We start from the raw sequence: 26,565 nt of genomic DNA on the forward strand, positions 1-26,565 counted from the left end.
TTTGGAGCACTGTATCATGCTTCCCAACGTGAGGATTGAATCCACAACCTTCTGACTGACTCTGAGGAGAGAGAGAGAGAGCTGCCAACTGAGCAAGACTGACACCAATAAGAAGTAGTCAGACAGAAATCCTGACACCGAAAAGCTCAAGGCTTACGAAGCACCAGCACTTATCACACGCTTGCAACACCACACACTTTAATCCCAAAACATTAATCTAAATCCACTCGTCATTTCGAACACATGATGCCCATAATCTCCGAATCTAAATTGCCACAAAAAAGCAAATTATTTTGAAGCAGATCTCAAGAATAACTGACATCTGTTTTGTTAATTACAGGACAGCTTGTGAATCGCATTAGTGCATTATGGAGACTGTGAATTCAACATTGGCTCCATTTACTGTCTCTTAGGAAACATGTGCTCAACCCAACACATATACAGAGGGAGAACGTGTCACGACCAGCAGTGAGATTGGATACGTATCTCTGCAAGCAAGACTCGCAGATAGATGCAAGTTCCAGGGATATGGGGAAAAAACAGATAAATGGGACTGATTGGACTGCTCTTCAAAAGAGCCAGCACAGGCACAATTGGTTGAGTAGCCTTTCTCTGTGCTGCAGGTTTCTATAATTTCCTATGCCTCGATTATTGAAGAGGTTTACTATGTCTCTGCATCAGCCAGGACGTTGGAGACTTTCAACTGGGTTTTTAATGAACTTAAGAAAATCAACTGGACAAAGCAAGACACAATCACTCTGCCATTGTACTCATGCAAGACGAGACAGCGCTCACTCGTGCGATTTCTTCACACTAGTTTTCACGAGTATCAAAAGAGAATCTGCAACACAAACAGAAGACCAAGCGGCCGAACAGATCTGTAGCTACCAGCTCCCTCTCCAGTCGAATGCCATTGCCCTGCTCTTTAACCATCCCCTTCAATGGGAGTTTTATTTAAGTATTTTCCAATTCCTTCCTCAGCTTCAACAGCCACTTGTGGTAAAACATTCCATGTTCTAACAGCCCTCAGCATTACAAAAAAAACTTTTTATCTTCTGTTACAATTCTTGCCAACAGCGGGGTCATTGTGACGCACTCCCCATTACTTCAATATTTATTAGCTTTTATACCAATTTAAATAGACAAATACAAACACTTTATTTACACTGATTTGTTCAAACACTACAAAGAACAATCAGTTATCCAGAGACAACATTTACCTGAACATGTCTCCAAGACCCTTCAGCATCCCTTTCTTTGCTTTGTTCTTTTCCTTCTCCCTCTCTTTGTCTTTATCTTTCTTCTTTTCTCTGTCTTTGCCAGTCTTCTCCTTCTTTTTTTCCTCTTTGCTCCTCGAACCGTTGATCTGTTTCTCCATTGTGCCCGACAAGTATCCAGCGGTGAGAGATGGCTGGTCACTCGCTGTTGATACAGATTCTCTGCCTGACCTGGAACTCTCTTCAGTGTCCTCTTCCACTGTGAAAACAGAGTTCAATTATTAGTTTTCTTAAGCACTGAAAGTTTGGGACCTGGTACAGAATTATAAACCCATATAATTCCATGACCATACTAACCCAGCCACTCCCTTTGCTCAGTAAGCCCCAGCTTGATTCATCTTACCCGCTCCACCAGTGTTAGAATTTACACTTTTTGTATAATGTTAGAATCATAATAGATGTTGCGAACGGGTTAACTTTTAAGTTAAGTGGGGGGGGGGCAACTGGACTGACACTCATGATTAACACTCAAGAGCAACAAAAGGCAACCCTCAAGAATAGCAGCTAACGAGCAAGTTGCTTAAACTAGAGGGCCTTGGTACCATCCCGGGATACTGATAAGAAATAACCAGTCACTTAAAAGGAATGTACTAATGATCACACCTAACAAAATAACAAGCATCAGATAACAGGGGTCTTAAGGACAATGTGTATGTGTGCTGAGGCACGTACACCCCATGAGATGTTAACGTGAATCCAGCATGATTTCGACAGGTGATCTAATGTCCGCAACATGATTGGACGAACATTGGTATAAGAGTTCCGATAACTTTGTGTACGGGGCCGTCCCGGGTCGCGGAGACAAAGGTACGGGAGATGGGGCCATTCCGGACTGCGGAGACAAAGGTACGGGAGATGGGGCCATCCCGGACTGCGGAGACAAGGGTACGGGAGATGGGGCCATCCCGGACTGCGGAGACAAGGGTACGGGAGATGGGGCCATCCCGGGCTGCGGAGACAAGGGTACGGAGATGGAAGACTGAGAGCTAGAAACACTAAGACTGAGGATATCAGATGGAAGATTGGAAGCTGTAAGCAAGAAGACTGAAAGCATGAAGAATCAAGCTTGTGTGTTGTACAGACACAGTGTTGAACTCGAGATATTTACGGTGGTATTATTCTATTGTAAGATCCGTTGATTGTACCGGCCTTTAGCCCATCGGGATATTGGGGAATAACGAACGAATAATAATAAAACAGTCTGATATCTGGTTGCAAATGGATTATGGCTGATTTTATTTTCTAACACCAGCAGCGGGTAGACTGTCAGCCTGTCTGTCCCCACTCTCTGGAACTAAGTCCATTCAAGGTCAGTCTCAACACCTTCGTCTTTGACAATTTCAGAGTTCAAGGTCAGTTTCAGGACCTACCTCTCTGACAGATAAGTTTCTGTTATCTTTCACTTCCCCCCACAGCTCCCATCCCAAGCTCAGGTGCGCAGCTGGTACTGTTAAGTGTTTTGGGAAACGTGCTATAAACGTCACTGCCATGCACGTGCGGTCCTGAACAATTGGGCCTAACGTGTGGTCACTTCTATAGGATTTCCCTAATAAGAAAACTGGAGCAGGTTGTATTAATTTACAGGGACTCTGTCATGTCTAGAACTAGGTTTGCAACAATGTTTCCCAGGGTCAGAATGCTGAGCTTAAAGTACTTTCCATTACCAGGAATACCCATTTATTAAGGTAGTCCTTTTAGAAATCAGCACATTTCAAACACTATTCAAACACTGAATAGTGCTGATCTCCACAATAAGAATATGACAGAGAAATTCCCAGGCTATTATTTATTTGAATATTGAAGGGAGTTTGTTCCAGTGGCCAACAAGCGTCTAGATAAATATTGGTTTTTCACTTCATGGCTGTTTGTTGGAAACTGCTGTGTGGAAATTGGCTGTCGAGTTTGCCCACAAATATAATAATCCTTGCATTTGATATAGCGCCTTATCACATCGTTGAAATGTCTCAAACTGCTTCACAAATGTATTGTAAAGTGCATGGACTGCATTTTGTGGCAGCGAATTGCACAAACAGTTGTAGATTGAGTGACCAACATTTTTTTTGAGGGGTTATTACCCCATGGAAAGCGATCTGCTAATTCCTAACAATTGGGTTCCTACTTACTGCTAGGTAAACAGAGACGTGTGTAGTAAGGAAACTTGCCTAAGGTTTTGCACTGCCCAGGAATCAAACCCAGATCTTCTTGCTTGTGAGGCGAGTGCTCTAATCACTATGCTTTGGGATATGCATTTCGACAGCATGATGAGGTGCTATATTAAAATGAAAGGATGCTTATTTATACAATAACAATCCTTGAATTTGACATAGTATTTACTGTAAAGTGTAGTAACTATATTTTATAGGGAACACGGCAGACGGAGCAATGTCCCACAATTATTTATTATTAAAATAATAAAGGGTTTCGAAAGGGTAGCTACTGAGAAACTATTTCCTCTGGTGGGGGAATCCAGAAAAAGGGGGGATAATCTTAAAATTAGAGCTAAATCATATAGGAGGAAATTAAGAAATTAAAATCTTTTCATCTGGAACTCTCTCCCTCAAGAGGCTGTGGATGCTGGATCCATTCACATCTTCAAGACTGAGGTGGATAGATATTTGTTAGGTCAGGGTATTAAGGGATACGGGGCAAAGGCAAGAAATTGGACTTGAAGTACAGATCAGCCATGATCTTACAGAATGGAGTGCTAACTAATTGACTAAGTAATTGAAGTAATTGACTAATTTTATTTGGGAGGCTGGTTGGCCAAGACACCGGGTGAAACTCCTTTCTAGTTCCAATAGTGCCATGGGATTTTTATCATCTATCTCTCAACTTTCAACAGAATTAGTTCAACTCCTCAACCACTCTTCAGTGCACATGGGAAAGGGTACACTCCATGTGTGTGGCCAGGACAAGCATCATCAGCCATTGCATAAAACATTTCACCAGACTTCCAAACGTAGAGTGTATTTTATTTATGACCCTTCGTCACGGCAGGGAAGTGATGGAGGGTCAAAGCTGAAACATCAACCTGTCCGGTTTCTCTTCCAGAGGCCGTTTCATCAGACATGATCTTCCAAGCAACTTTATTTAATTTGAAGTTCAGTTTTCTGACATTCCCAATCTTTTTGTTTTATGTAAATTTTAATTCCTGCGTGTGCTGGAGCATAGTGCAATCCAGTCAAAAGATAGAGCAAGAAACACTGCATTGCATTCGGCACTGCTGTGCTCAGGATGACACACACAGACTGGTGTCAATCAAGCAACCAACATTCAAATACTGCAGCGCTTTACATCAGCATGGTGGGATTTTGTCTGGATGCTCAGGAGCAAATCGGCTCACATGATCCTGGAAATTTCAAAAGGTTGGTTTCTACTTAGTCACGAGCCTTAGAAAAGAATATAAATGTGATGTTGAAACAAAATGGGCCTAGAATGGTGTGTAACTCCATCCTGCTGAAAGCATAGTGGACATTTATTGACAGTTCATTCAATGCGAGTCATGGGTCATATTCCAAATCTGTTAAAATTTATTTTTTAAAAAGTGGTGTGGCTGCACTGCAATTCATCGCTGTATTAAAATTTACCTGCCTCTTAAGAATAATAATAATCCTTGCATTTGATATAGCGCTTTTCATGTCTTCTAGACGTCTCAAAGCGCTTCACAGAATATATTGTAAAGTGAATTGACTGTATATTTGTGGGCGAAATGCGGCAGCCAATTGCACATAGCAGTGTCCCACAAACAGTCGTGGTTTGAAGCGACCAATTTATTATTGTTTTATTTTCTTGAAGGATTATTATCAGACGTGGTTTAGGAAGTGCATTATTCATTTTGCACTAAATTAGATTTGCTATGATACAACCCCTAAAATGACCCAGGAAAACATTTTTTAAACTTGTTGAACAACTATGTTGTGTATTACACAGTCTTCAGTGTTCACAATAAGTCCTCCCGATATAAAGGAACATAGGAACAGGAGTAGGCCATTCAGCCCCTCGGGCCTGTTCCACCATTCTATTAGATTATGGCTGATCTGTACCTGAACTCTAATTACCTGCCTTTGCCCATATCGCTTGATATCCTTACTTAAAAATCTATCTGCCTCAGTCTTGATCTATACTCCTCATTTGAACGAATAGGCAAATCAAGGTACATTTTGTCTCTCTCATAGAACTGAATTACGAAAACCTGCTCTGTTAATTCCAAGGGGCCAGATTTATTAAGGAAAAAGTCCTAGGCATTTCCGCACAGTTAAACAGCAGATCCCTCAAAATCATTACCCTGTGCTCGGCGCCACACTGAATTTTGTTGCCCAATTGCTTCTTCACAGGCTCACACAAAGTTTCTTAATCATTTGAATGAAAAGGCGAATCATGTTATATTTTGTCTCCCCCACAGCGGAACAGTAAGACCCCCAAGGATCTGAAATTAATTCATTCCACGCAGATGGCAGCATTTCAAAACACATTTCAAAAAGTTGAAAGTTATGATACTGAAACTGTAAAAAAGAAACACCCACATGTGGTATAAGTGTGAAGATCTCCCAAACCTTCGAAAGGCGCCCCGCAGTAGTGTAAGTTTGAAGCAAGGCAAAGGGAGTTATTATAATACCACTACTTGCATTTGATAAAGTGCCATTCACATTGGGAGGATGCCTCTCAAAGCGTTTAAGATTTACTGTAAAGTGACTGCTTTCGTAGTTAAGTTACAGAGAAACAAATAAATCTTTGCTTGAGAACACAGTGTTGGGAGTATATATTGATAAGTACTATATATCCATCTGGGACACTGCTGTGCACAATTGGCTGCTGTGTTTCGCCCACAGAACATACAGTCAATGCACTTTGCAGTATATTCTGTGAAGCGCTTTGAGACGTCTAGAAGACGTGATAAGGCGCTATATCAAATGTAGGGATTATTATATATGGATAGGAATAGAATGAAATTAAAGAAACAGAAAGAAGAAGCTGGAATTTTGTTTTGCATCTTATCATGCTGGAACATCTCAAAGCACTTCACAAGTAATTATCATCAAGTGTGGTGACTGTTTTTGTGGGGAAGTACAGCACTCCATGAGAGAATAGTTTGTGGACTGGCTGAGGCCAGATGTATGGAAGGAAAGATGCCAAGTTTAACTAGTGAAGCTGTGGGATGGATAAATATGCTGAAGTGTTTGATTATGACTTAGGGATCAAGGTGTTTGTATAGAGAATATCCCTACAAGAGAGGAAAGAGTGGGTGGGCTGAACTCCACAATGGGGAGATTTTGTATTGCCTGTGGATGGGAGAGTTAAATGTGTTTTTGTTCTTCAGTTATTTCTTATGTGTAGAAATGTTATGAGAAAAATAAATTACAGGCTATAAAACCTAATTATCGACATGAATTGTAACACGTTACTGTCAGTTGTTGGGACATAATCAAACTGGTGCCATGAAAGAGTCATATTTTGGAATGGAGCCCCGTAGCGTAGTGGTTAGCGTGCTCGCTTCGCAAGCGAGAGGATCGGGTTCAATTCTCAGGCTGGGCAAAACTTTAGACAAGTTTCCTTACTTCACATGTCTCTGTTTACCAGGCAATAATTATCAACCCGGTTGTTAGTCGATGTCTGATCGCTTTCCCAGATAATAATCTCCAAAAAAAAGGTCACTGTGACAGTGGGATAAACACTGTCATTGCCCTTTATGGTTATTGCCGATCAACTTACATGTAACAAAGGCTGGAATCCAATCAGACTAGATTGGAGTTTGTGATAATTGAGCTCCAACCCTAAGTAATAATTAAACACTAGTATAAACAGAGGGGAGGTGAGGAGACATTTTGGGACTTCTACATATAACACCCCCAGCCCCCCCACCCCCACCTCCCCTTGTTGCAGTGCAAAAAGTATTCCTGTTTTTGTTCTGTGCTTATTATTCAGTTAGGTGGTATTTTTCCCTTCTTAACCCCAATAATTTTCTCAATATGACAAATATTGCAGCTTTAGCCATTCGCCCGGAAAGTGTTCAGAATGGCATTCAAACTCCAGCTGATACATATTTGGGTATATCTGAAAATGAGAGTCTAATGATTTCAAGACTTGCTAATGTCTCTTGATCTTAATGATATACTCTCAAGTAACAAGTGAGAAATTGTTGTCTCAATTCTCCCGGGGCATGTGGAGTGTATCACAGCAAACACTTCACTTAGGCTGATCTGATAAGCTTCCTGGTGACTCGAACCCTTGTCACTTTCAATGCAAAGAATAAAACATCAATCCACAAACACAACAACATTAAGGTTTGTGTTCAAAAGGATCAGATGAAGAAATGAGCTGATGTATCTATTGTATTGAGCCTTCAGCCATGATTCCCAAGCCCTCTGAATCACTCCTCCAAACCGACTTTGCATTGCTACTTCTCTCCCTGCTGCTTCTGTCCTTGCCTTAAAAAACCTAAAAACCTCTTTTAGACTTTGCCTGTGGTTAACATCTCTCATTTCCAACTAAGAGACTTGTAAGCAAAATAGAAGCCCACGGTATTAAAGGGACAGTGGCAGCATGGATACAGAACTGTCCAGGAGACAGAAAGAAGAGAGTGGTGGTGAACGGTTGTTTTTCTGACTGGAGGGAAGTGTGCAGTGGTGTCCCCCAGGGGTCGGTATTGGGACCACTGCTCTTTTTGATCTATAATAAATGACCTGAATTTGGGTATAGGGAGCACAATTTCCAAGTTTGCAGATGATACTAAGCTAGGAAAAGTAGTAAACGGTGGGGAGGATAGTAGCAGACTGCAAATGGACATAGACAGACTGGTAAAATGGGCAGATACATGGCAGATGAAGTTTAATGTGGAGAAATGAGAAGTGATGGATTTTGGGAGGAAGAATGAGGAGAGGCAATACAAGCTGATGGTAGAATCTTAAAGTAGGTGAAGGAACAGAGAGACCTGGGGGTTCATATAAGTCTTTGAAGAATACGTAGATAAAGCTGTTAAAAAAGTACACTGGATACTGGGCTTTATAAAGAGAGGCATAGAATACAATAGTCAGGAAGTTATGATGAACCTTTATAAAACACTGGTTAGGCGGTGAGGGTGCAAAAGAGATTTACCAGGATGGTATCATTAGGGACTTCAGTTATCAGGAGACGCTAGAGAAGCTAGGATTATTCTTCTTGGAGCAGAGAAGGTTATGAGGAGACCTAATAGAGGTTTTCAAAATTATGAAGGGATTCAGGGAGAAATTATTTCCACTGGCGGGTGGGTCGGTAACCCGAGGACACCGATTTAAAATAGTTGTTAAAAGAAACAGATGGGAGGTGAGGAGACATTTTTTCACACAAGTTGTTCGGATCTGGAAGGGTGGTGGAAGCCGATTCGATAACAACTTTTAAGAGAGTAGATAATTATTTGGGGAGGACAAATTTACAGGGCTATGGGGAGAGAGTGGGGGAGTGGGATTGATTTGGATAGCTCTTTTCAAAGAATGGCCTCTTTCTGTGCTATATAATTCTATGATTCCCTATTCAGCATGCAGCACCGCATTTTGTTAGGCTGTTTGAGAAGGTTCTATAGAAATACGATAAAAATACAAGTTGCTATAAATAAGGCATCTGGTCCTCTCGTGGTTTTTATTCCTAAGTGATAGGCAGTGATGAAGTCAAGGCAACTGTGGCCTTTAAGCACTTTGGGACATCTTCCCAACATGAGAGGCACTAATACATGTAAATTTGTCGTTTGTTATCATAAAGGTTCCACCTGGTTTGGCCACTAACATGCACAATCTATAAAAATGCATAGAGTTAGCTGATTTTGAGTTGTTGAGAACAATATAATTGGTCTGTGTGGCCTCTGGGTTAGAAAGTGATGCCCGCCAGAGTAAAATAGGCTGCTCACACCCAGTGTCTGGGTTCACATGTGAACAATGGTGCAGTATTCTGCCAGGAATTGAGAGTCACTTCACAAGATCACTTCACAGTATCTTCAGGAGTGGGAAAAGCCGGCTGGGAGAAGAGTGCCAATCTGGAGGCTCCAATTTTCCAAATTCCCTGAATTTTAATAATATTTCTTGCAATTGCTATACTGTCTTAGACGTGAAAATGTCTGAAAGTGTTTACAGGATTTACAGTAGAGTGTAGTGATTGTGTATTTCATAGGCAAACACTGTAGCCAATTTGCATACAACAATGTCCCCAAAAACAGCTATGAAGTGAATGACCAATTTTATTGAGTGGATTATTGGCCAGGACACCGGGAGGAACTCCCTTTACTTTTAAAATAGTGCCTTGTGATCTTTAACATTCAGCTGAACAGACAGACAGGACCTCAGTTCAACATCTCATCCGAAGGGCAGCACCTTTGATAATGCAGTACTCCACAAGGCTCTGGAGTGCAATTAAAAATCCAGTAACTGCTCAAACATCTCTTTTTACCTCTAAACATTTTATCGGGCACGAGAAATTCAATTTGGACATTTAAGCTAAAACGTTTCTTTTACTGAGCAAAATTTAATCAAAGTACGAAGTTCAGGAGTCAGCAGGGCAGTTTACAAAGGGAATATTTAAGAATTTAAGACAACTAAGTTGTTTCGTCGTGTTGGGATTATTTTTGAAGTTAAAGAACAGTGAGTCTTCAGAAATATCTATTTTGTCAGGCTAATGGGCAACTACGATTATGCATGGAAAGCATTTGACCCACACTTCTGACATACAATCTGAAGCAGGAAATTACTGATCCTACACCATCAACTGCCTTTCTCTTAGTTCCTCTTGCCCCCGTCCGTTTGACTGTTTGTCTATCTGTGGGCCCCTCCCTTCACCTCTCCACCCCCTCAGCATTTCTCCGCAGATGTCAAATTTACTCTGCACACCAATAATCAAGCTTAAATTACATTAGGCTACAGCCTGAATGTTTGTCCGTCTGAGCCAAGCTGAAACTGAAAACGTCAGCCCGATAATGTGTCACGTGTTTTCTGAGCTGCAGTTTAACCATCTAATATGATTCTGTTCCACTTCCAAAACCAATTTTAAATTATACCAACCCCTGTCTTCAACACTTGATGCATACACGAGGGGAAGGGAATAGGAAGGGAGCTCGAGTAGAGTATATTGTCATGGAATAGTTGAGTCAAATGGCCCATTTCTGTGACTTATCACATTATGTAACTCTATGTAACATATAGGATCTGCCGGGATGTAAAGTGACACCAAGTAGGGTTGCAGTCAATAAAACAGCTATTAGAAAATTCTACTGAGAGTGAAATGAATTGCATTCAATTATCCTTGCATTTGATACAGCACCTTTCATGTCGCAAGAATGCCTCAAAGAACTCCACAAGATATACTGTGAAGTGTAGTCACCGTGTATTTTATAGGCAAACCATTTGATATAAAAAGTGATGAATATATTTTGTTTCATTCCATTTTATCATAAGCAGGTTGACATCTAGAAATGACAGAACCACTCTGTGAACAAAGCTTGCTAAATAACAATAGCCATTTATTGCTGGAAGCAGTGTGGTAAATTGTGCACCCTTTATAGAGCTGACATAGTGTAAGATGACACTCCAATTCAGTGCTGTTGGGCGCACTACATTGTTAGAGGTGCCGTCTTTTAGATTAGACATTAAATCGTGGCCTTGCCTGCTTGTTCAGGTGGAAGTTAAAGATATCATGGCTCTACCCGAAAAAAGAAGGGAGATTCTCCCAGTGTCCTGGCCAACAAAACTCTAAAAAAAAATTGATCATTCACTTCATGCTGAGCTTAAATTGGCTGCTGTGTTGGCCTCCAAATAAACAGTCACAAAACCACATAGTAAATCATGCAAAGTGCTTTGAGACATCCTCTTGACGTGAAAGGTGCTAATGTAAAAAATATTACTATAGCCAAAAAGGTAAAGGCACTGCCAATAATAATCCTTGCATTTGCTATAGTGCTTATCACATCTTCGAGACGTCTCAAAGTGCTTCACAGAGTATGCTACAAAGTGAATTAAAGTGAATTTACTGTGTCCCACAGCAGTGTCCCACAAACAGTCATGGATTAAGTGATCAATTTATTATTCATTTTTTTTGAAGGAATTATTACCCCAGAAAAACGATCCACCAATCGACCAACAACTGGGTTCCTATTTACTATTAAATAAATGGAGGCGTGTGGAGTAAGGAAACTTGCCCAAATTTTGCCCTGCCAGGAAAATTGGAGGAAATTATGATACATACACTGCACATTTATAAAGCGTATTTCACGTCAGGCGGATGAGTTAAAGCGCGTCACAGTGCTGGATGGGCACTCGATCTGGGGTGGAAGCTGAGTAGAGTAGGGAGGTGAAAGATAATCAAAAGCTTAGTCAAAGAAGTACATTTGGAGGCGTGCCTTGACGAGGGAGGGAGTGAGTCAGATTGCATCCAGGATGAAATTCAAGTGAGCGGGTACTAAATGCCCAATGGGACAGGGGACATGAAGCAGGCCAGTGCTCACTGGGCAAAGGAGAAAGCAATGGCTACATCACAAGAAGAATTGCATTTATACCAAAAGACTCAACAACATAATCCAAACAACACCAAAGCACACTTATCACGCAGCGTAGGCCCAACTCAACTCCACAATACAAGTGAAACTGTATAACTCATGTTACACTGATTGATGGTAACAGTAATTACATTTGTGTCATAAGCCTTTTTCCCCTCTAAAGCGAAAAAAAATATTCCAGTATCTTATTGACTGATGATAACTGCCACATTCCCCCCATACTTTCCCACATTGAAAGGCTGCCTCAAGATGTACCCCTGTGACTGTGCTTTCAGTCTCCTTTCCCAAACCCCTCCCCAGCTCAGGTGCCCATCATTTTGTTATATGCTGAATGTGAAAGGCACGATATAAATGTAAATTGTGCAGCAACTGCATTGTGAGCCAGTGCAACTACTGTAAATGCCAGCTGCCGATTGATTACTTACAAGTTTCCATCCCCTCATCATCCTCCTCCTCCTCCTCCGCTGGTTTGTCGTAAGACTTGTCGATCGCAGCCCTGAAGCTCTCGTTGCACCCTCGGCCTCGGATTATGCGTGGTCGCGGGCGATGGAAGGGAATGTCACTGTTCAAAGTCACTTCAGCAACTGCTGTCTGCAGACTTTCCAATGAGCTGGATTTCTTCAGCCCTAATGAAGGCCCGACGTCTCTGGTTGGGGAACCTTGGAAGTTAAAAATGAAGCTGTTAAATAAATCCAGTGCAGAGAGTGAGGAGTACAACCAGATATTTGACAGCCCAATGCTAACGTGGAATTCAGATAATGCTCATCGTGGTATTTCTTAAATTATTCTTCACAATAGTTGTCAGCCTGGCATATTTAGTAGCACTTTTTCTTCTGAATCAGAAAACTGAGGGTTGAAGACCCAGTGCTTTGGCCTCACAGTCCAGGCTGATTCTCCAATGCATTGCTGAAGGAGCTCTTCCTCTGACATCAAACTGAGGTCCCATCAACTCAGATGAATGGTAAAGATCGCATGACATGATTCAAAAAGAGAAGGGAGGGTTCTCCTGTTGCCCTGGCCAACAATCATCCAGATAAAATTGGTCATTCACTGTTTGTGGAACGTTGCTATGCGCACATTGGATACAACGTTCAACTACAGAATACACAGTCCATGTACTTTACAGTAAATTTTATCCACAAAATGTAGTCAATTCACTTTACAGTATATTCTGTGAAGCGCTTTGAGACGTCTCAACGACAGCATAAGGCGCTATAATAAATGCAAGCATTATTATTGTTATAAACCCTGTGAAAAGTTTTGAGATGTCCTCCTGACATGAAAGCCACTATATAAGTGTAAACTGAATTGTATTTATTAATCCTATTTTTAACATCTTTCGTCATGTTCCTCACTATTTGCAGCTGTACACCAGGCGCTGGACATAACAGTCAAGGCTGAAGTTAATGGACAGCCACAACAAGCAAACTCTCAGATTGAAACTGTTTATTTTGCTTTATTTTCACAAAAGCCTCTTTAGTTGGCATTTAACATTTCAGGCAGCAATTTAAAATGAGGGAAAGCCAACATTTGACATTACCCAATGTTTAGTTAGAAACTCAAACGATTGCCTTCTGGCTAATAGAGCCATTAATTGTCGTCTCATTAAAGGTCCGGTCACAAACAAAATTAAACGGTTCCAGTTTTCCCAACGTCCAAGAAAATTCTACAAAGAGCTGAGAGATCCCATTTTCTCAGGAAAATGAACCGCAAGTGTAAGAGCATGTTTACACTTGTCACACGGTCCCATTGGGACACTCATTCAGGTTACGATCTAGTACTCCCAGTGTACAGTAAAGCTCACTGATAGATTACATAAATAAGCAGTGTAATGTTCTAGTGGGTGGTCACGTACAGGGTCTATGGGGGTGACACAACAGAGTTCAGCCTTCAGCAACCGAAAAGAAAGTAGATAAACAGTCTTTAAGTCTTAAAATACATCTGTTCTGTTTCTGAGGCGGGTGATGAATACCAGAGTAGAGGGAATGCTCTTTGGTGGGCAGGGGGTAAGAGGATAAAAGTTAGACTCACATTGGGACTACGCTTATGTAAGTCTGTAGTTTTATTGCTTTTTATACCATGCAATTTATTAGTACTGCAATGCCAAAGTGCACACAACGCAAAATGGAACTATAATAATAGCTGCCTTTAATACAGTGCTATTCACTTTGTGAAGATGCCTCAAACCGCTAAAGTAAACCACAAGATTTACTTTAATGTGGTAGCTATGTCTTTGTAGGTGAACACAGCAACTAATTTGCGCACAGCAATGTGCCACAATCAGCCAGGAAAGTCACGTAAGCCCAATTAAGAAAATATTAGGCTGTTTTATATTTGGCAGGATATGCTGTAGCTAATTCTATGATTGGAATAAAACTGGAAAAGGTAAAAAGGGAGATCAATGCCATATCTGTTCATATCTGCTTTGTGTTCAAGCCCCGTGTCAGGACTTTAAAATTCAGTCAGGGCTGACAGCGCTGGGGATGTGCTGCATTGTCGGAGGTGCCCTCTTTTGAATGAGACATTAAACCTACGTTCCATTTGCCAGTTCAATTAATAATAATCTGTCACCTCTCGGCTGGACTATTCTAACGCCCTCCTCACCGGCCTCCCATCCACAAAATCCAAATTATTCAAAACTCTGCCGCCCGCATTCTTACCCGCACCAAACTCCGCTCCCCGATTACCCCAGTCCTTGCCAGACTGCATTTTCTGCCTGTCCCAGAGAGGATCGACTTCAAGATCCTCACCCTTGTATTCAAATCCCCCCATTCCTCTGCATCCCCCTACCTCTCTGACTCTACTCTACTCAAAACAGTACCCGTTGCCTTCGTTCCTCTGGATCTGGCCTCCTCCTTGTCCCCCAAGTCCTCCGCTCCACCCTCGGCGGCCGTGCCTTCAGCCACTACGCCCCGAGGCTCTGGAACTCCCTTCCTTACTCCCTTTGCCTCGCTCCCTCTCTTCCTGTTTTCAGGTCTCTGCTGAAGACCTTTCTATTCAACCGCGCTTTTGGTCACCTTCCTTCCCCTCCCCCGGATCGGTCCCGGGATCCGTTACTGTAAAGCGCTCTGAGACATCGTCCGGCGTGGAGGCCGCTATATAAATCCAAGTTGTTGTTGTTAATCCTTGCATTTGATATAGCATTTTTCACATCTTCTAGACGTTTGAAAGCGCTTCACAGATTATGCTGTAAAGTGAATTGACTGTATATTTTTGTGGGCAAAACGCAGCAGCCAATTGCACACAGCAATGTCCCACAAACAGTCGTGGATGGAAAATGACCAATTTATTATTGTTTTTGCTTTGGAGGGATCATTATTAGGCATGTGGAGTAAGGAAACTTGCCCAAGGTTTCGCCCTGCCTGGAACTGAACCCAGGTGTCTCGCTTGCAAGGTTACAGGACTCCACAAATTGGAAGTCAATTGGACGTCAAAGGTCCCGCAACATTATTGGAAAGAAGACAAGAGTTTCTCCCGGTGTCCTGGCCAACAATCCCCAAGATAAAATTAGTCACACACTTTATGGCTCTCTGTGGGACATTGCTGTACCTAAATTGATGTTGCATTTGCCTACAAAATACACGGCGGCTACATTTTACAGTAAATCCTGTGAAAGCACTAAATCAAATGCAAAGATTATTATAAATGTTATTAAGGAAATAGAATGCAGAATTGCCGTAACACAAATTTTCACAGGTTTAGTTTCTGTGTCAATATTCTTTCATACACAGCAGAACCACAAATAGCGAATTATTGTTAAGGATGGAGGTCAAGTCCAGCAGGGTTTGGGACTCTTCTTTTAAAATGAGGCTGAAAATCTGCAGCAAATGCTCATGTCTGAAGGGACCAAAAAAGGCATGCAATGCTGCTTTGATGTGTACAGAGGGATGACATATATGCCCCGATGAGTATAGCAGTGATCTATAATATGCAATAATGCCTTTTGCCTTTTGGCTCCAGGCCTTGTAACGCTTAGTCACTTTCCTTAACCTCTGAACAACATTTCAGTGTTTAGAACAGGAATCTCACTCCAGAGACTTGGAGGTGGGAGAGCAAGCAAAAAGCAAAAGGGCTGCAGTCATTCCCTGTTCCTCGTGGAATGTTTATGTGAGTGTTGGTGGGGGAAGGAGAGGTTTTAGAAGCACCAGCAGCAGCTAACTTGAGGTATTTCTCAATGGGATTCTTTAATAAGGAATCCAAGTCTTTCAAATGAGGATTCCTTCTGGTATCTGGGAGTAAATCACGCTGAGCTGCTGGAGCAAAGTTCGCCTGCTAGAAAACAAGTCTACTTTTAATGCCTGTGGATCCACTTTGGTGGAATACATCTACTTTAGGACATTGAACTTGCAGTCTAGGCTGACACTCTATTGCAGTACTGGAGAAGAGCTGTAGTGTTGCGGGTGTCATCCTTTAGATGAGATGTCCTTATAATAATGATAACCTTTGCTTTTGATATAGCGAAGTCTTGTAGCTCAGTGGTTAGAGCACTTGCCTCACAAGCAAGAGACCTGGGTTCGATTCCCGGCAGGGTGAAACCTTGGGTAAGTTTCCTTACTCCACACGCCTGATAATAATCCCTCAAGAAAAAAAAATAATAATTTGGTCACTTCAATCCACAACTTTTTGTGGGGCACTGCTGTGCGCAATTGGCTGCCGTGCTTTGCCCACAAAAATGCAGTCAATTCACTTTACAATATATTCTGTGAAGCGCTTTGAGACGTCTAGAAGATGTGAGAAGCACTATATCAAATTCAAGGATTATTATTATTATAGTGCCTTATTACGCCTATGAGCCATCTCAAAGTGCTTTACAGAATATATTGTAAAGTGAATTGAATGTATATTTTGTGGGCAAAATCTGCCCAATTTAGGGCAATCTGGCATCTCTATTTTTTGTAGATGATAAAGAAACTACTTTCTTTTATACTTTATTCTCTTTTGTCTGACTGTTTGACCCTTTAAAAATAAAATTCTCATGACAAGTAAGGTGGCTGGGAGAAAGAGATGCAGATATGAAAGGATTTATTTTGAATCATATTCAGGAATTAATGGTTTAATCTCTCTAGTAACCATTTAAAAATACGTTAAATTGATTAACTTCAGTATTTTTTTTCAAATACTTGGGTTTCATCAGCAAGCACTGGTGGTATCAGAGTACGACAGAGTAAGCCTTAGCGTAAATGTGTGAAGGAGCTCTGTTAACCTCAGTCAAGAAACTGTCAGTAACAGAAGCTTTGGTGCTCAGGCCATTTCAGCCTTGTTTATTATTTCAACTCACTCATGCCTGGCTCAGCAATTCCTTCACACCAAGCTCAACACACAGGCTAGAGTCTAAACGCAGCTCGGGTAGGGAGAGAGAGGAGGAAAGGGGGAAGCAAAGAGAGGAGGAAGAAAGGCTCACAAGTGAGAAGAAATGTCCTGAAAAAAAGTTAATAAATTATAATATAATAAATGGTTAAATGAAGATGTGTGCCCATGGAAGGAAATAATAACAATAATCCTTGCAATTGATGTAGTCCTTTGTCACGTCTTCAGGAAGTCTCAAAGCGTTCACAGAATATACCGTGAAGTGAATTGACTGTACATTTTGTGAGCGAAACGCAGCAGCCAATTGTGCACAGCAGTGTCCTACAAACCGTCGTGGGCTGAGTGACCAACTTATTATTTGTTTAACATTGGTCAATCATTTCATGACTGTTTAAGGCCATGGCTGGAATGCAAATTGGCAGCCTATTTATCTACAAATGGACACTCACTATACTTTATAGTAAAATCCTATGAAGCCCTTAGAGACAGCTTGACGACATGATAAGATGCAACATCAAATGCAAGGATTATTACTGTTGTTGTTGATAATAAAATAGCCTGCATTTCAAACACACTTGAGGCCCAGAATTCCTCATGGCCTTTAGACTCACAACCATTTTATTTTAAACAAGGATTGAATTTGAGAATTTTTCAAAACTTCTGGACAAGGTGAAATGTTAAAGATGCAAAAAGTTCTGTCTGATGGGGGTGAAGTCTCCGTGGGAATCCAATTGACCTGCAATTTGATGGTTTGCAGATCCACTCAGGCTTGTATTTTTCATTTTTAAGAGAAAATAAATCATCTTCCAGTGTGTACGAAACTATACACAAATATTCCTATTTCAGCCACTTACACATTTACAAATGGAGGGAAGGGGGGAGTGAAGGCTGAAAAGGCTGTTTATTTTAAGTTAAAATGCTTTTTTTGGGTTGTCCGACATATGCAGAAACACATAATAGTGCTTTAGAGTATCCAAACCAGTGGGAGTCGCGGGGGGAGGTGGTAATAATATGTATTGCATTTCAAACACATGAAACATACAATGGTGAGTGACAGCAAGAGGGGCATGGCTGGAGGTACAAGTCACACCTCCAGGAGGTCAGGTCTATTGAGGTAAGAGCAGAAGCCATGTCCAACAGCATTTGGAATTGGAGTTGAGGTACAGATCAGCCATGATCTAATAGAATGGTGGAACAGGCTTGAGGACCTGAATGCAAACTCCTGTCCCTATCTTCCTAGAGCTTATTTTAGTAGCGTTGAATTTTTTTTATCACACAGTGTTGATGAAGTTGTGCACTTTCTGGATTTCATATCGCATATTAAGTGTGAGAAACCTCCACTAGAAATGCTTAAGTATATGGAATAAATCATTTCAGGAGTCCTGTAGCTCAGTGGTTAGAGCACTCGCTTTGCAAGTGAGAGACCTGAGTTCAATTCCAGGCAGGGCGAAACCTTGGGCAAGTTTCCTTACTCCACACGCCTAATAATAATCCCTCCAAAAAACAAAAACAATAATAAATTGGTCATTTTCAATCTACGACTGTTTGTGGGACATTGCTGTGCGCAATTGGCTGCCGCGTAGACCCACAAATATACAGTCAATTCACTTTACAGTGTATTCTGTGAAGCGCTTTGGGACGTCCTCCCGACGTGAAAAGCGCTATATCAAATGCAAGGATTATTATTATTATGTAAATCAGTTGGTGGAATCAACATCTCCAATCGTGGCACTTGCCGTTCACACCACCAGAAACTCAGATCCTGGAGAGATCGTATCTGATGAGCACGATTTTGACAAGTACACTGCGTTTTCATCATGTAGTTGACGTGTTTGCAACTATGAAGTCACCCAAGAAAGTATTTTAAAAAGGTATTGTTGCATATTTTGCTTGCGTAGTTCAAAGGTTTAGGGCCCCCACCCGATCCCTAATCTGGCCGTGTACCCAGTCCACCACCAAAAAATGGAAATGTCCCTCTGTCTCAAATGGAAACGTTCTCTCTCCCTGGAGGAACTCTCTGTGGTTGGGGGGAGGGAAGGGGTGGGGAGTGGGAGTTGAACTGAAGATATTAATCTTGCCTAGATTTCTCATCTCTACATTGCACTCAATTCCGAAGCAGATCTTAGGTAATTAGATGATACAAAGAAACAAAAGTAATCTCTCAAAGAGATTAATTTGCATCTTACTACTGTTACTGAGCCTTATTCACACAAAGCCTCCATGGGGCAACTCCAGTGCTGCTTACTGTACCTTTCCTTATTCTAGCTATGTGTCAACTAAATTGGACAACATTTTTTGCTTCAATTTCACAGTGTCGACAAGTAATGGAAACTGGCTGGTAAACTAATCCCCCAGATCTGGTCTGTGACAGATACGAGTCTATAGGGGTTCCTAGGTTCATGTGCACACCAGATGTCAGGAATTGCCACAATCCATTGAAAGTAGTCAGGAAAAACAAGTCCCATGCAAAGGAGGTGGAATGACAATTTTCTTATCAGTTGCTCTGATCAAAACCGAGTCAGCCAAAAAACCAAACTCTTTTAAGTAAGGTAGGGGAGCGGAGACCCATCTCAGCATCTGTGCTTTTGAGTGACTTTTCTTGTCCAATTTTGGGTCTGACCAGTGCCACGTGTTAGCTGGCACAGCACAAAACCTATATAACTCCAGACAGCCTGATTTGTTCTCAGAAAGCTGTAGGTGACACAAACCATAGTCAATTTCCAAGTTTAGTTGAGATCTAAACAAAACTCACTTCTGACAATAAAAAAATAAACAAAATACATGTGTGTTATTTGGAAAGGCTGAAGTATGGAAATAAATACTTAAAGCTCTGAGTAATTATTATGTAATGCAGGTCCTACCTACCTTTCAGTGTTTTTGTGCATACAATTCCTCCATTTAAATAACATTTACTGTACTAAAGAAACATTTTTGCAGTTAAAATAAATTATCTTCTAAGATGTTAGCTGAGGCCAAATAAAGGTCCCTTGTGTCAATCCTTCATAGTGGATGATGTAATGCAATATTTCTTTGTTTCTAAAGATCGAGCAAATTGCCAATACATCTGCCGTTTTAACTGAATTTCAAAATTAAATATTTAACTTGGAAGAGACAGCTGGCTTCATGGTTAAGACTATGAACTTTAACCTCTGGCACTCCTAGTTTAAATCTCTGAAGGCAGATGGGTTAGAATGTTTAAAAAATAATACTGGATCGCAACCATTTCTTGTCAGCAACCATTTCTTAAGAGTATCCAAATCAAACTGAGTGCCATATATGCTTTCCCTCCCTCTTTTTTTGAATATTCATGGAAATCTCCATGCCTGGAATGTGCACTGTCTTCCTGGAAGGACGCATCTTGCTTACCTAATTCCAGAAAGTATGAAACGAGGCTTGGTAGAGTCAAATGCTTGGGGACTCCCGAGTGTGTGTTGGGTACTGCTGGAGTTTGACCAGCTAAAAATGCATAGCTTACCATTGAAAGTAGTCAGGGAAGCTTACCACTTCATGCCCAGCGAGGACCACCTTACTTCTGGGTGGTTTGGATTGCAGGGTTAACAGGAAGCAAATGAGAAGAAACCTTGCCACAGTGATCAGTGAATTGCAAACTGTAGAGCCTTAGCTTGCAGCCCAAGGCTCTAAGCCTTTGAAAGAACGTGATTCACTTTTTTAAATTAAATAGAGAATTAGGTTTGTGGGATAATCTCATCTTTAGAGGTAGATAGCAACCCAAGGTCCTACCAACTCAAAGTGAATAGTTCCTTACCAGCAAGCAAGCCACAAGATTCCAACATTGCACCACGGGAAGGGGCAAGATTACATATGATTATATATGAATCAAACAGCCTACAAAATACACAGTCACTATACTTTAGACCATAATCCTGTGAAGTACTTTAAGATGTCCTCCTGACCTGAAGGATGTAAGGATTCTTCTTCTCCTGATACTAATATTAAGTAAGTTTCATAATTAAGCAATCCATTGTTGTGCATGAATTGACTACAATCCCCTGTAGGATACAGTCATCACACTTTGCAGGAGGGGTGGAGGCTCGTGAGGAGTACGAGCACTGGCATGGACTGGATGGGCTGAATGCCATGTGTCTGTGCCGTATCACTCTGTGTAACTACGTAAATGTGTTTTTACTGAAACCCACTGTGAAATGTCACTGAGCATCAATAACACTTAGATGTTTTTTTTAAAAAATTGAGTGTCCACATAAAAGGTTTTGAGTGCAAGCATAAGTCCTTGATGCAAGTTGTTGGTGGTGTTGGTCTATTGAACTTCTTAGCACATTGACCATCCTCTCTCTCTCTCTGCCTCCCTTTATTTTTTGTATTCACTTTTATAATTTTCTTCCATCTATTATTTAAACCTCATTGTAGTGGTAATCACTTTACTGGCAATCGTGCTTTTCTTTCTCGTATCAGCTTCGCCACAGGTTGCTTTAGTTTGATGAAAAAGGGTTGAATTGACAGAAAGATCACAGACTCCAAGACTTGAGCAGCTGTCAAACCGCCACATCGAAATCGTGTTTCACATCGAAACAGTGGGAAGATTGCCAGACAGCGCTTTCAATGGCAACTGTGAAGATGATGTCAGGGTGGCGGAGATGAGTAGAGTCCACAAGATAGGCAACGAGGGAGTGCTTTGGTTTGGTACACTCAATATTTGCTGGCATTTCTCCAATGGTGATACCAAGCCATTGAGCTGTGATGACAAGGCTTCCCTGTTCAACCTCACTTTCAAAACAAGGCCACCTTGTTGCAAGATAAAAGGTCTCATCCGAGTCCCTATGGAGATTACTTGTATCATCACTTATCTTTCTATTTGTGTTGCAATTTGCCTTCTGTTCATAACTGACTCTCCTTCAGCACGTGTAACAAGAAAGTAAGCTGCAAGTGCCTGTGATGATCAGGAAGCTAATAGGAACCAACAAGCAAGGAGCAACACTTAGTACATTTTTCTTTTACATATAATCTGTGCACTCTACCTCCCCCACTCACACCCGACACCATCTCACCATTCTTTAGAATGATCCACCACTGAAAAACGCTCCTGGTCTGAGCGCAAAACATTAAAACATGCAAAGGCAAAACAATTAGATGTCTGTGCAGGGGCAAATCAGTCAGGGATTCTTCCCACTTGGCTCCTTAGCCAAAGCTCTAACAGTCGAGATGGATAGTACTTTCAATTGCAAACTACACTGTTTTAACTAGTTAAATTCCAGCACTACACTGGGATCCTCAAGCCTTGGCTCTTGCCAACCTTGCCCATTACTCTCTAAAATTAAGTAAACAGGGTGTGTCCCTCCGAGGAGAGCATGCATATTCCATTCCAGACGCAGGGAGATTTCCACACGCAGTTGGCACTTAGTCTGGCTTGGATACTCGAGCATGGTGATGGGTTTCTGCAGTGTCAGACACTTGGCTAGGCACAAATAAAGGTTTGAATTACAGCTGAAAATGGGATTTAGGTCCAAGTCCTCTGGACAGAAGCCTGATTACCGCTGTAATTACACAGATATCCCACAGGCAAATAAAATCTCAATACAAGGGATTGAGATCTTTATAAGATACAAGGGATACATAAAGAGTTCCCCCAATTCTCAGCTGATTCATGAAACTTCTTCCATTTATTCCAGACATGCGTGAACGAGTGTTCAATTATGCAGTTTTATAGCTCCAGTGTAATACAGGCCAACAAATTTATTGCTAATTTATGGTCAGTTGGGGTTGTAAATGGTGTTTGGTTTCCCCAAAAATGTTAGTTGCACGGGTGTTGTACTCGGGACATCCGTTCGGAAGACTTTCACATTCACAGAGAGTGATCCTGTACGGTTTACAAAACCTTTTCTCACTGTTATCGTTCAACTGGAATGAGTAAAAGCTGTGGATTAAATGATTGGTCAATGGTTGCATTAGTTGGGTGTACTGCACGCAGCTACGCTATCACAAACATACAGCATGCACATCTTGGACGCGGGGAGGGGGGAACAGGAGAGGGGGTGCCACTTTAATGACTGTTACAGTCATGGCAATGGCATGACTTACGTTGCTACAGCAACTCAGTGGTTAACGGCAATCCTTACCTGTTGTTATCTGTTCAGCCAAGGAATCAAGGTTAGTCTCATCAGCTACTGCCAAAAGTAAAAAGGGTCAAAAATTAACCAGGTTAGTATCCCCCATTCCACATGCGTTATTCCAATCCCTCCCCCCACATTCCAAGTTAGAGGTTTCAGTTGTTACATTTCATGCAAATTATCTCTGGTGTCTTAAGCAGGTACACACACACACATAAGTGATAGGCATTTCTCTTTAAAAAGATCTGACAAATGACCATGCAACAAGGTGTTTAAACTCAGTCTGTAAAAAATACAGAACTCTCATTGTGTGTTATGATACGACTTTCAGCCAAAGCTGGAACACATAACATGGTAGCCTTCCGTGCAATTATTGTGTTGGTTAAACATCTATTTGCCTCAAGCCATGAGAACATTAGCTGTTTCACTGTCAAACTGGGAGCAGAGGATATGAACAATTCAGTAAAGGGAACTGATCCAGGATACTTCATAGTTTCGCCTTCAGTGGATTCCTCAAACAACGCTGAGCAAGAAAGAGGGGTTTTAAAACAGGGTAGAAGAACATTTGTTAAAGATCCTATCGAGAGTGAACGTCACTGAATTGTATTAAAAAGCACAAATATTTAAATAGTTTTATTCGCAACCTAATTCTCTGGTTGTTCTTAAACGATTGTCATTCTTAAACAACTCAGCTGGTAACGTTTTATTTCCCCGCCCCCCTCTGCTGGGGCAAGATAGCTCCTGCTTGTAATAAGATTCCATGTAAAAGGATCTCAAGAGTGGCTAGTTTGGGGGTCTGCAGCTGGGTTGCTTGTTTCTCTCAGTGATTTGACTTGCAATAGTGATACTCCATGTTTTACGAGCCAACCTCCCATGTAAAGCTGTGCACAAATTCCGCAGAACGCAGGCCAGTTCAACCCTACATAATGTGAGCTGCAGAGAGAGTAGCCTCAGTTCTTTCAGTGACAATAAAATGGTGTTACAAACTGCAACTCTCCAAGGTCCGTCAGCACCCGATTCACAAAACTTTGAAGATTATTTTGTTGCTTTTAAAATAAGCAGGTTTGTTTTAGGGATTCAATCTCTTGCCTCTCCCCCTCTCTCCATACTCCTTCAACATGCATTCAATGTTTTGTGATCTCTCTCTCTCCCCTAAATCCTTGTTGTCTAAATGCATTGACTTGTGCTGCAGGACGGTGGCAACAGTACTTGGGCAACTGTGGCTCTCGCTATCTCGTCCAAGTGACCGCTCTCCGCAGAGGAGCTCAGACAGCGATTGCTGAGAGGCTGTTGGACTGTGGGACTGTGACATCACAGTTACCCCGGATCAGGTCCTTAAACAAGATCCACAAACATGCACTAGCTGGGAGCAGTATCCTTGGCTGGTTTTTCCTTTACTAAAAATAGCCCACTCTAACCTCAACCGAGCTTGGGAACAGCTTCCTGGCCTGCACTGCTGAACAATGCACCCAAGTGGCACATTTAACCACCGGGTCCCCGGAAGAGGGAAGAGAAAATAGTCCGATGCTTTTAGTTCCTAATCCGTGTGAATCCGGAGGGATTTCTACCAACATACTTTGTTTGCAAAACAAATAATAAAGATTTGCCAAACCTAGTCGATGCACATATGTTTAGACCAACATTTTGGGTTGTTTTGTTTGCTGTAAAAAAGTTGCCTTGTATCTCAATAGTCCTCCCATCGACTCAGAACCTTCTGACCCAACCCTCTGTAGTGGTCTCGGTCATTCAATTCCTGAGCCCAGAGGGTCAGGAGTATTCCAGGGCACTGCTGATGACAGACAGCCAGCCTGGCTCACCATCAGCATTTGACTTGGAAAGGCAGACTGGGGGCAGGGATTTTCTCATTCAGCTCCCTATTAACCAAAGCCCTAACTGAAGGGTGATCCCAGCTCGACAAGCAGTGAGAAAGCTTGCCAGACAATGATATCAATGGAAAGCTGTAGAGTTTAACTCTGGGGCCACCAAGCCTTGGCTCTAGTCAACCTGTAATAAACATCTCTGGAATTTCCATGTGTAGGTGGGATGCAAGGAATTCTCAGTTTGGTTTGGATACTCTCAAGCAAGTGTCAGGCACCAGGCTGGCTAACCCCAAACAAATTCTGAACATAAATAGAGCAGGACTTCCTCCTAGGTAATGCTAATTTAGCGTCACCTTGCAAGGAAACCTGGGGAAATGATGCCCTTTTACAAGAGGGGTCTGTTTCTATGGGACAAGCCTACCTGTGGAGGCAACTATTGTACTATGGTAAAATGGCCAGTTTGGGATCACACATTTCTGATGGTGGTTCACACATGCACAGTTGTCTTAACATCCTCGTATTCATGTGATGACGTCAAGATTTCCAGGCTTGCTTGCAACTGTTGTGCTGGGAGTTGGGGAGTTGGGGACTCGGGAACCGCAAAGTAACAGCGGAAAATCTCAGTGCGCAATTAAAGCTGCTTGCCACCATTCGCATTCAGTTGATCTTTGCCTGGCAGCACTGAATGAAGGGCAACGTGCAATAAAGCAGGTCAAACTTTACAAGGTACCAATCATCCAGGTGGGAAACTGAGTAAGAGTGCTGCAGTTTTCTTACTGTTGGCCACATCGTTTGGTGACTGTTGGTTACAGTTTGGTTTCACAGTTTGGTGACTGTTGGTTACAGAGTTTGTGGGTTTAAGACAGCAGGAGGCATGAAGAGACTAGGATGCGAACTGGTAGACATTTTCCTGGTTGGGGGCCCTACCTGGTGACACAGTTGACATCTGATATAACCGATAGAATAACGGTAAGTGTGTCCGATAGCAAGTCACAGCCAGTAATGAAAACCCGTGACCACATTCACAGAGGGAATTGCTGGTGTGAAATGATACTCACCCACGGCGCAAATATGTTCAAACCCAATTCAACAGACTGCAATACCACATTAAAAATGAATCTTCTACAAAAACTGATCTGTTAACCTCTTTTAAGCAATAATGTTACAGTATTCACTGTCAGGTATGAGCTAACAGTACTTGTGACTTTTTCTCACCATTCTGAACTGGCAGCTGTAACAAAGCATGTGTATAAGATATAAAATTTAGCGCTCTACCTAGATCCATGCTTTTAGATTTCCGTGTTTTCACAAATTCCAGCTGAGTGGCATCTCCGAACTGTTTTGTGCGTTTTTCAGACATGCTCTGACGTCCGAATCCCTCTCGTTGGAAGGCGGTGGCAGGGTCTACATCTGGGCTTAACACACTAGAAAAACAGAGAAATAAAAGAGAGGGGAAAAGTGGGTGTTTATTCATTTTGAACAACAAAGATCAGAAACCGAGAATTAGTACCATATTTCCGAAATTCACACTCTTGTGAAAGCAGCCACATGGAGAGCTCTGCTCTGAG

The 26,565-nt window shown here is 41.7% G+C and overlaps 1 protein-coding gene across 1 annotated transcript in view; it reads right to left on the reverse strand.

The window, feature by feature from the left end:
- The window catches only part of LOC103185189 (partitioning defective 3 homolog), a 524,401-nt gene that overhangs the window by 133,761 nt on the left and 364,075 nt on the right, over positions 1–26,565 (reverse strand). Inside the window, exons 17-20 of the mRNA XM_042331877.1 lie at positions 26,273–26,421; positions 23,187–23,234; positions 12,213–12,446; positions 1,221–1,476 (exon numbers count right to left, since the gene is read on the reverse strand). Coding sequence (XP_042187811.1) covers positions 1,221–1,476; positions 12,213–12,446; positions 23,187–23,234; positions 26,273–26,421 — 687 coding nt within the window. The remainder of the gene's footprint in view (positions 1–1,220; positions 1,477–12,212; positions 12,447–23,186; positions 23,235–26,272; positions 26,422–26,565) is intronic.

Source organism: Callorhinchus milii, unplaced genomic scaffold, assembly GCF_018977255.1.
Source record: "Callorhinchus milii isolate IMCB2004 unplaced genomic scaffold, IMCB_Cmil_1.0 Scaffold2, whole genome shotgun sequence".
Lineage (NCBI taxonomy): Eukaryota > Metazoa > Chordata > Chondrichthyes > Chimaeriformes > Callorhinchidae > Callorhinchus > Callorhinchus milii.